This window comes from Chroicocephalus ridibundus, chromosome 16 (assembly GCF_963924245.1).
Source record: "Chroicocephalus ridibundus chromosome 16, bChrRid1.1, whole genome shotgun sequence".
NCBI lineage: Eukaryota > Metazoa > Chordata > Aves > Charadriiformes > Laridae > Chroicocephalus > Chroicocephalus ridibundus.
Genome location: NC_086299.1, coordinates 9,957,331 through 9,966,663, shown reverse-complemented (window position 1 = coordinate 9,966,663; position 9,333 = coordinate 9,957,331). Strand labels below are relative to the sequence as shown.

The 9,333-nt window shown below is 65.7% G+C and overlaps 2 protein-coding genes across 4 annotated transcripts; both read left to right on the top strand.

Annotated features, from left to right (window-relative positions):
* Positions 1-1,172: 1,172 nt before the first annotated feature.
* Positions 1,173-4,510, top strand: SLC25A34 (solute carrier family 25 member 34). Of its 2 annotated transcripts, XR_010073503.1 has the most exons (7): positions 1,173-1,713; positions 2,352-2,417; positions 2,803-2,955; positions 3,054-3,188; positions 3,304-3,526; positions 4,097-4,169; positions 4,448-4,510. XR_010073503.1 is itself a non-coding variant. In XM_063353891.1 (6 exons), the coding sequence occupies exons 1-5, from the start codon at positions 1,225-1,227 to the stop codon at positions 3,484-3,486; spliced, it is 1,026 nt and encodes a 341-aa protein (XP_063209961.1). In that variant the 5' UTR covers positions 1,173-1,224; the 3' UTR covers positions 3,487-3,526; positions 3,775-3,911. The 2 variants fall into 2 exon arrangements, 1 of the variants encoding a protein (XP_063209961.1); XM_063353891.1 differs by lacking the exons at positions 4,097-4,169; positions 4,448-4,510 and adding an exon at positions 3,775-3,911.
* Positions 3,828-8,781, top strand: TMEM82 (transmembrane protein 82). 2 transcript variants are annotated; one of them, XM_063353888.1, is made up of 6 exons: positions 3,867-3,999; positions 4,097-4,169; positions 4,448-4,622; positions 6,184-6,592; positions 7,640-7,827; positions 7,948-8,781. In XM_063353888.1, exons 1-6 carry the CDS (start codon positions 3,921-3,923, stop codon positions 8,014-8,016), a joined length of 993 nt encoding a protein of 330 aa, XP_063209958.1. In that variant the 5' UTR covers positions 3,867-3,920; the 3' UTR covers positions 8,017-8,781. The 2 variants fall into 2 exon arrangements, with proteins under 2 accessions (XP_063209957.1, XP_063209958.1); XM_063353887.1 differs by having other exon boundaries at positions 3,828-3,999; positions 7,640-8,781.
* Positions 8,782-9,333: the final 552 nt, after the last annotated feature.

The window sequence follows — 9,333 nt, the reverse complement described above, 5'->3', positions numbered from 1 at the left end:
CGACCACACCTTCCTGGGCCGGGGGCTGCCCTTCTTCCTCCCCCCCCCCATGATGCTGGAGCCCGGGGCTTTGCTTTGGGGCAGGGAGAAGGCGATATTTAGGCTGAAGAGGAGGAGGAGGAGGAGAGGCGGGGAGGACGTGCACCCCCAGCTCCTCGCGGCGTTAACCCTGCAGCGGGGCACGTTCGCAGCTTCAACCCTGAATTATCCCGTCCTGATGCTCCAGCCCTGTTTATCCCTGGATCCAGGAGCCATTCCCAGTCTAGACGAGGAATAAACAGCCCAGGGGTCGGCCCCCAGCGGCACCCGCCTTCCCCATTAACCCTCCCTCGCCTTTTGGGGTCAAAGGAGAGGATTTGGGGGGGGATATTGGGGATGGGGCAGCCGTTGCGGGGGGAGGACTTTGGGGGTTCCCCCCCCCCCCCAATAATGACCGAAGCGGCTACGCCACGGTGTAAACTCGGGTCCTGAGGGGGTCACGGCGGAGCCCTAAAAATAGGAAGTCACAAGGGGGGGGGGGGTGGGGGACAAAGGGGACAGGCAGTGACCTTCCCCACCCCCCCCGCAGCTTTTTGGCCTGGGAAGCTCGGATTTCAAAAGCATTTCTGTAACCCCGAGAGGGGATAGAAGGGGGTCAGACACACAGCCCCCCCCCCCATCCCCCGCCGGCTCCCCAAACCCCCGCCACAAGTGCAACGAGTTGGGGGTTGGTGAGTCCTCATCGCCCCCGGCTGGCTGGGGGGGGGGGGGGGGGGGCAGATGTCTGCGTGTGCCCCCCAAAGCCACCTATCGTCAGCTTTGATTTCAATTTTATCGTGCCCCCCCCCCCTTTTTTTTTTTTGGCAGAAAGAGCCTTTTTTTTGTTGGGTTTTTTTTTTTTTTTTTTTTCCGCTGTTTGCGCCGGGGCACCGCGAGTCACGTGAGCGCGGGACGCCCGGCCGGGATTTGGCTGCCGGTTGCGCGTCGGTGCCGGTGGAAGGAGGGGGGGGGGGGGCCGGACGGACGGACGGACGGACGAACGGACACACACACCCCCCCACACCCACCACGCACCCCCAGGCCTGACCTTTGCCCCATATCCCTTCCCAAATTGGGGGGCGGCTTCGGATTGGGGGGGGGGGTGGGTTTGCAGGAGGCGGCGCTCGCTCCCCCCTATTTCCCGAGGGCGGGGGCGGGGGGGGGGGGAAGGTGGAGCCTGGGGCCATCCCCGCGGGCAGGTGCTGCATGGCGGCGGGTGGCGGGGCCCTCGCACCCTTCCCCGGCTCCCCCCCCGCCTCCCTGCATGAATTCCCTTATCCCCCCCAAAACAGACCCCGCGTCGCCCGGGGTTCTCCGACGGGGGGGGTCCCGCCGGCCATCGATTTGGTGCTGGGAGCCGCGGCCGGCTGCTTGGCCTGCGTCCTCACCAACCCCTTGGAGGTGGTCAAGACGCGGCTGCAGCTGCAGGGGGAACTGCAGCCCCCCGGCACCTACCCCCGGCCCTACCGGGGGGTGCTGCGGGCGGTGGGGGCCGTGTGCCGGGCCGACGGGCTGCGGGGGCTGCAGAAGGGCCTGGCCGCCGGCCTCCTCTACCAGGGGCTGATGAACGGCGTCCGGTTTTATTGCTATTCCTGCGCCGAGGACGCCGGCTGGACGCGGTATCCCGGGGGTACCGTGGCCGCCGGGGCCGTGGCCGGGGCGGTGGGAGCCTTCGTGGGCAGCCCCGCGTACCTGGTGAGTGCTCCGTCCCTGCAGCCCTCGCATCCCCGTCGGGGGGGGGGGGGGACACACAATGGGGAGGGGGGATGGATATTTTGGGGAGACCCCCCATTCCACCCCCCCATTCCACCCCCCCTCCTAAAAGCTTTGGCCAGCCCGGAGCTTCGCTGCATCCCACAAACGCCGGCGCGGTGCATCCCCCCACCACCACCACCACCTTTGCTCTGCTTCACCCCCCCAAAAATGTGGGGCTGCTTTGTGCATGCTCTTTCCCACCCCCCCCTTTTCTCCCCCAACCCCCCCCCCCCCCAGAAACCCGAGGGGAGAACTCCCTCATAAGGAAATTTGGGTGGTTTCCCCCCTTTTTGGGGGTATCACCTGTTTTTTTTGGGGGTGCAGAGCTCAAGGGGGGTGGGGGGGGCTGCAGTGGGTGTTTCTGGGGGCACTTTGCCCAGGGGTGGGAGGGGTGGGGGGGGGAAAAAAAAAAATGAGGTTCAAAGTCTGGAGGCGCCGCTTGGCAACACATCTGGGCACCCCACATCTGTCCGGGGGGCTTAAAACACCCCCAAAAGCTGCTACGAAGAGATGGGGGGGACCCGCAGCCCTTCCCGGGGGGACTTGGCGGGGGTTTTGTCACCCGGTGTTGTCCCCAGGTCAAGACCCACCTCCAAGCCCAGACGCTGTCGGCCGTGGCCGTGGGCCACCAGCACAACCATGAGGTGAGCAGGGACGGGCTCGGGGTGGGGGGGGGACACGGACAAGATTCGGTGGCACTTTGGCCGTGCAACGCGCTGGGACCCGGTGAGGACAACGCTATTTTGGCCACCGGGTATTTAAAGCTGCTGTTTGGCAGCTCGGCCCCCGGATGGATGCTATAAATAACGTGTGAGGACGGGGAGGGGGTGACCGGGGCACGGAGCCGTGACACGGGATCCAGACACCCATCGGGATCGGTGTCACCCGGCCGGAGACGCGGTGGCTTCATGCCACCGAGGAGCGATGGGGTTTTGCGTGACAGGGTGGGAAATTTTTGACAGATGGGAAATTTTTTCTGGGTTGGGGTGCACCGGTTCCCGGTTTTCCCGAATTTCCTCTCTTCCCCAGAACATCGCCAGGGCTTTCGAGAGTATCTACAAGCAGCACGGGGTGGCGGGGCTGTGGCGGGGGGTGACGGGGGCCGTGCCCCGGGTGGCCGTGGGCTCGGCCGCGCAACTCGCCACCTTCGCCTCCGCCAAGGACTGGGTCTGCGAGCGCCAGGTGAGGGGCGGGGAGGGACGTGCAGGATCCAGCCACCGCCGGCCCCTCCGCTGCCTTATTTTTCGGGGGGAAAAGCTGACGGCCGGCGCATCCCGCAGTGGTTCGGGGAGGGCAGCTGGGCGGCGGTGCTGGCGGGGGGCATGGTGAGCGGCGTGGCCGTGGCGGTGACGATGACGCCCTTCGACGTGGTCAGCACCCGGCTCTACAACCAGCCGGTGGACGCCGACGGCACGGTAAGGCCGTTTGGCAAAAGACGGGGTGAGGCCGGGGGCGGGGGGGGGGGTGACACACGGCTTTTCCCGGGATCGCCTCCGGCAGGGGTGCGCAGCCGGCTCCTCTCTCCCCCAGGGCAAGCTCTACCGGGGTTTTTTGGACTGCATCTTCCAAATCTCCAGCAAAGAGGGGCTGCTGGGCTTGTACAAGGGCATCGGCGCCGTCTACCTCCGCCTCGGCCCCCACACCGTCCTCAGCCTCTTCTTTTGGGACGAGCTCAGGAAGATGGTGCAGCACCAGCAGCCCCCGGGGCCGTAGGACGAGCAGCTCCCGGCCCCGTTGTCGCCATTAATAAAGGGTTGTTTGTTTTTTTTTTTCTATTTTTGGCGTCGTTTCGGGGTCTTTGGGGTGGTGCAAAGCGCAGGGTGGGTGGGGGGTCAGAACCTGCAAAACCAGGACCTAAAATGTCGCGATGCGTCGGGGTGGAGAGGGTAACGGCGATGCTGGGGCGGGGGCGTTAGAGATGCTGGTGGTCCCCGAGCCCCACCAGGTGCATCCCATCACCGCATCCCTCTCCTCACCCTAATTTTCCCCTCCTCGGGGCAGCTGGAGCTCTGGCCGGAGGAGCTGAGCTCCAGCTGCCCTCGCTTGCCCCGGCAATGATTTACCAGCCCGGGGGGGCCGCTCCCAGCCTCCGCCCCGCGGACCTTGGAGCCGGGGCCTGGTCACGCCGTGGCTCCTCTCCACCAAAAATGTTTTCTCTGGGGTCCTGGCTGCCGGCGTTGCCCGGGCTGGCGTGGGGCTGGGTGCTGCTGGATGCCCTCCTGCAAGGTGAGACACCCCCGAGGGTGCCATGGGGATGGCTTTGGGGACATCCTGGGGGGGGACACACACACGCCGGTGACCCGCTGCTGCCTTTTCCCCGCAGGGTTGGTGGGTGCCTGTGCCGTCTTGGTGCTCTGCAGCCTCCTGAAGGTTTATCTCTACATCCAGAGCCTGAAGTAAGCACCAGCCCTTCCTCCCCCCTCTGCCTTGGGGGATTCGTTTTGGGGAGCCACTTTTGGGGTCTGCCTTTGGGCTCCATTGTCGGGGTGTGGGGGCGGCTCTTGGCACCCATGGGTGCTGGTGGTGGCCTGAGCCAGGCAGGGGCTGTGCCCTCCTCTCCCCGCTGCAAAGCCTGGGGCGGGGGGGTCATCTCCGAGGATGTCACCCCGTCTTGGGGTGGCGGAGGAGGAAGGGGACATCCCGCCCAGCTCACCGTCCCCCCCGCTGTCCCCAGTGACCCGGAGAGGCAGGCGGAGAAGGAGGCGATCCGGGCGCAGCGGTGGGTGCTGGAGCTGCTGCATGCGGTGGTGCTGACGGCCCTGCTGGCCCTGGTGGGCTCCCGCGTGGCCGCGCTGGTGGTCCTGGAGTTCTCCCTGCGCGCCGTCTCCACCGTCCTCTCCCTCGGCAAGGTGAGGCGGGAGGGGGGAAACTGAGGCACGGTGGGGCAGTGGCGCGGAGGGAGGACTGCACAGCCCTCGCAGATTCACAACAGCTGCGGGGGCTGCGGCATGGGGGGGGGGGCAGACCGTGCATCGTTTCGCAGCCACGCATCCCCTTGCTGCGTCGCAACAGGCGTGGGGAGGATGGGGGGGCTGCGGGACGGGGGACAGTATGCGTCCCCTCGCGGCTCTGCGGGCAGGGCGGGGGTGGCTGGCATGGGGAAAACCCTGCATCGCTTCGCACGCACGCCTGCCTCTGCCACCCTGCAGCCCCTCGCTGCGTGCGACGCCCGTGGGGGGGGCCAGTGCGGAGGAAGCCGCACATGCCCTTGCAACCGTGCAGCCCCTTGCAGCTTTGCAGCACCCGTGGCAGGGGAAAGGGGAGGAGGCACGGGGAAGAGCTCGCGTGGGTCTGCAACTGTGCATCGCTTGCCGCTCGCAACGCCTGCGGGGTTACGGGCGGGCTGCAGCATGGAGAAGAGCATTCATTGCTTTGCAGCCATGCATCCCCTCGCTGCTCTGCAACCCCTGCAGGGAGGATGAGGAGGGCTGGCGTGGAGAAAACCCTGCATCGCTTTGCATGCGTGCATACCCTTGCAATCATGCAGTCCCTTGCTGCTCACAGCACCCGTGGTGGTCCAGCGTGGGAAACGCCATGCATGGCTTCGCAACCGTGCGTCCCCTCGCTGCACGCAACGCCCGTGGGGTTGCAGGGGGCTGCAGCATGGAGAAAACCATGCATCGCTTTGCAGCTGTGCCTCCCCTCGCTGCTTTGCAGCCTCTGCAGGGAGGATGAGGGCTGCGGCATGCCCAAAATAATGCATTCCCCCACCTGCTCGCAGCACCCCTGGGGCGTATGGGAGCTGCATGGAGCAGCCTGTGCATCCCCTTCCTGCTCTGCAGGGAGGATGAGGAGGGCTGGCATGGAGAAAACCCTGCATCGCTTTGCACGCATGCCTGCCTTTGCAGCCGTGCAGCCCCTTGCTGCTCGCAGCACCTGTGGTGGTCCAGCGTGGAGAAGACCATGCATGGCTTTGGCTTTGCAACCGTGCATCCCCCCGCTGCATGCAATGCCTGCGGGGTTACAGGGGGCTGCAGCATGGAGAAAGCCATGCATCGCTTTGCATGCATGCCTGCCCTTGCAATCATGCAGCCCCTTGCTGCTTGCAGCACCCATGGGGGGGGTCCAGCGTGGAAAACACCACACGTGGCTTTGCAACCATGCGTCCCCTCGCTGCATGCAACGCCTGCGGGGAGAACGGTGGAAAAGGCATGGAGAAGACCAAGCATGGCTTTGCAACCATGCGTCCCATCACTGCAGGCAACACCTGCAGGGTTACGGGGGGCTGCGGCACGGGGAAAACCATGCATCGCTTTGCAGCCGTGCATCCCCGCGCTGCTTGCAACACCCGTGGGGGGGGTTACGGGAGGGCAGCAGCATGGAGGAGGCCATGCATCGCTTTGCAGCCGTGCATCCCCTCGCCGCTTTGCAACCTCCACAGCGGCTGACGGCGCCGTCCCGCTCTCGCAGGGCGCCCACAGCAGCCAGCTCTACCTGCTGTGCCAGTACTCGCTGGGCTGCGGCGTGTCCTGCGGCCTCAGCTTCTTGCTGGAAGGGGCTCCCCACAGGACCTGCAACCTGGCGCTGGCGGCAGGGCTAGCGGGGCTGCTGGCCACCTACACCCAGCGTCTGGCTCGCCACGTCTGCACCCTCTACGAGCTGCACAGCCAAGCGCGTTACTGCGGTATCTGCATCTTCCTCCTCGCCGCCGGTCACGGCATCCCCCGGCTGCTGCGGAATGCTTTGGCCGTCACCTTCGCCGTGGCCGACCTGGCCGCCGTGGCGCTCATCAACCGGGATTTCCTCTCCACGGCGGAGGCCATACGCTTCTGGACGCCGCTCACCATCTGCTACACGCTGCTGGTCGTCTACATGCAAGGTGAGAAGGGGACCGAACCCCCAGTTACAGGATTTTTTGAGGGGTAAGAGGGGTATGTCCCAGTATGGGGCATCCTGGGGCTGTGTGGGGCATCCTGGGGATCTATAGGGGCAGTATGGGGCATCGTGGGGCTGTATGGGGGCACAGGGGGCATCCTGGGGCTGTGTGTGGGATATATGGGGCATCCTGGGGCTGTATGGGGGCACAGGGGGGCCACTTGGGACTGTATATGGGGCAGTATGGAGTATTCTGGGGCTGTATGGGGGGGGTGCATGGAACATCCTGGGGCTGCATGGAACCGTTTGGGACATCCTGGGTCTCTGGGGGGGCACAGGGTGGGGGGGCTACCAGGGGCAGTAGATGGGGCATCCTTGGGGGGTGTACGGAACTGTGTGGGGCATCCTGGGGGCTGTATGGGGGGTACAGGGGGCATCCTGGGACTGTCTGGGGGCACAGGGGGACCACCTGGGGCTGTATATGGGTCAGTATGGGGCATCCTGGGGCTGTATGGAACCATTTGGGACATCCTGGGTCTGTCTGGGGGCACAGGGGGGCCACCTGAGGTGGTACATGGGGCATCCTGGGGGCTGTATGGAACTGTATGGGGCATCCTGGGGCTGTATGGAACCATTTGGGACATCCTGGGTCTGTCTGGGGGCACAGGGGGGCCACCTGAGGTGGTACATGGGGCATCCTGGGGGGCTGTATGGAACTGTATGGGGCATCCTGGGGGGCTGTATGGAACTGTATGGGGCATCCTGGGGGGCTGTATGGAACCATTTGGGACACGCTGGGTCTCTCTGGGGGCACAGCGGGGCCACCTGGGGTGGTAGATGGGGCATCCTGGGGGCTGTATGGGGGTACATGGGGCATCCTGGGGGTGTCTGGGGATATATGGGGCATCCTGGGGGCTGTATATGGGGCAGTATGGGGCATCCCGGGCTATATGCAAAGCGTCCCCGAAATGCACGGTGTCCCCAGGTCGTGGGGCTGGGGAGGGGGCTGGGGTGCCCCCACGGTGGCCGCCCCGACGCCGTGTCCTTGCAGAGGAGTCGCGGCAGAGCACGGGCGGGCGGGCAGTTTACCAGACGGTGCTGGTACGGATGGGCGGCCTCTTCATCCTCCTCCTCACCGTCGGCCGGTGGACCGACGTCTTCCACGTCCTCGTCTCGCTGCTGGGAGAGCTCTGGTGCCTGCTCCGAGCCGGCGTCATGCTGGAGGCGTGCTGGCGGCAGGTGAGATGGCGGGGGGGCGGGGGGGTCACCTCCCCGCCACGACGCCGGGGTGATGGGCCGGCGGCAGCCCCGAGGCCACGGTGAGGGGCCTTTCTGCTTCTCTTCTTCCATCTCCCGTAGGATTTCGCCCAGCAGCCTCGGTTGGACAGGCGGTTGGGATCAGGATCGGGATCGCAGGAGACGTCCTGATAAGCCCTGGGGTGTAACCGGGCATCAGAAACTCAGGGTGGCTTTGCCCAGCTCCCCGAAACGTGGGCACCCCCCAAATCCTCCCCGTCGCAGATCCCCCATGGGGACAAAGGCAAAAGGGCTCCTGGAAGGTGCTCGACCCCATCCCACAGGGTGGGGGAGTTCGGGGGGAGGCTCACATGGACCCTGTATTTTTGGGGGAGCCCACAAGGCTGTGGTGGTGCTGGGGGTTTGCTCCCCGCTCCCCCCGGGGATGCAGGATGCTGACGGATGTCCCCGTCCTTGGCAGCTGCAGGGCCACACCATTGTGGTGCAGGGGCCTTCGGGGGCTTATAAATCTTGTAAAATAAAGCTTTTTCCAGCAAAATCCATAGGCAGAGTGAGCTGAGGTCCCGTCACGTTGGAGAGGGGCTCAGGGATGGCCGTGCAGCTTTTTTGCAGGAGGCGGGTGGTGCGGTTCATCCCTGGGAAGGGAAACTGAGGCACAGAGGGGGTGACCCTCCAGCTGAGTGGTGCCCTCGTGCCTCAGTTTCCCCACCTGGATGCAGCCGGCTGCGCTGTGCCATGGGGCACCAGGCCTTGCGCGGTTGGGCTGTGGGATTTGGAGAGGGAAGCCCTGGCTGTGGCTACTTCCCTGGCCAAGACCCCCCCAGCCCTGGAAGTGGGGAGCAGGAGGGGGGCTGGGACAGTATGAGGGCATATGGGGGCATAGGGGGGGCACCTGGGGCTGTAGAGAGGCGCAAAGGTTATCTTGGGGGGTATGTGCGACAGTATGGGGCGTCCTGGGGGTAAGTGGGGGTATAGAGGGCCACCTGGGGCTTTGTAGGGGCACGTGGGCATCCTGGGGCTGTATGGGGCATCCTGGGGCTGTATAAGGGTGTATGGGGCATCCTGGGGGCATATGGGGGCTTAGGGGGCCAGCTGGGACTGTATAGGGCCACAGGGGCACCCTGGGGTTTTATAGGGTGCTGCATGGGGCAACCTGGGAGTGTTGGGGGCAGCTGGGGCTGTACGGGGCACCCTGGGGATATGGGGCACCCTGAGGGTGCCAGGGGCAATCGGGGGGGGTCCATGGGACAAGCTTGGGGCGGGGGCGGTGGCATGGGTCATCCTTGAGCACATAGGGGCACCCAGGGGCCACAGGGCACCCCAGGGTGCCTGGGGCTGCCGGCGGGCACCCTGAGGACGTGGGACACCCTGAGGTCCCATGGAGCACCCTGGGGTGCATAAGGCTGTCGGGGGGAGGGGGGGTGGGGGGGGGGCGGGGCACAGGTCACGCCAGGGTGGATGGGGCACCCTTATAGCACATGGGGCACC

Excerpts from the sequence above, each read along its gene's own strand:
- SLC25A34 (XM_063353891.1), top strand. The coding sequence starts at position 1,225 with ATGGCGGCGGGTGGCGGGGCCCTCGCACCCTTCCCCGGCTCCCCCCCC. Across the intron at positions 1,714-2,351 it reads TGGGCAGCCCCGCGTACCTG|GTCAAGACCCACCTCCAAGC; the intron begins GTGAGTGCTCCG and ends TGTTGTCCCCAG. Across the intron at positions 2,956-3,053 it reads ACTGGGTCTGCGAGCGCCAG|TGGTTCGGGGAGGGCAGCTG; the intron begins GTGAGGGGCGGG and ends CGCATCCCGCAG.
- TMEM82 (XM_063353887.1), top strand. The coding sequence starts at position 3,828 with ATGATTTACCAGCCCGGGGGGGCCGCTCCCAGCCTCCGCCCCGCGGAC. Across the intron at positions 4,000-4,096 it reads GCTGGATGCCCTCCTGCAAG|GGTTGGTGGGTGCCTGTGCC; the intron begins GTGAGACACCCC and ends TTTTCCCCGCAG. Across the intron at positions 6,593-7,639 it reads GCTGGTCGTCTACATGCAAG|AGGAGTCGCGGCAGAGCACG; the intron begins GTGAGAAGGGGA and ends GTGTCCTTGCAG.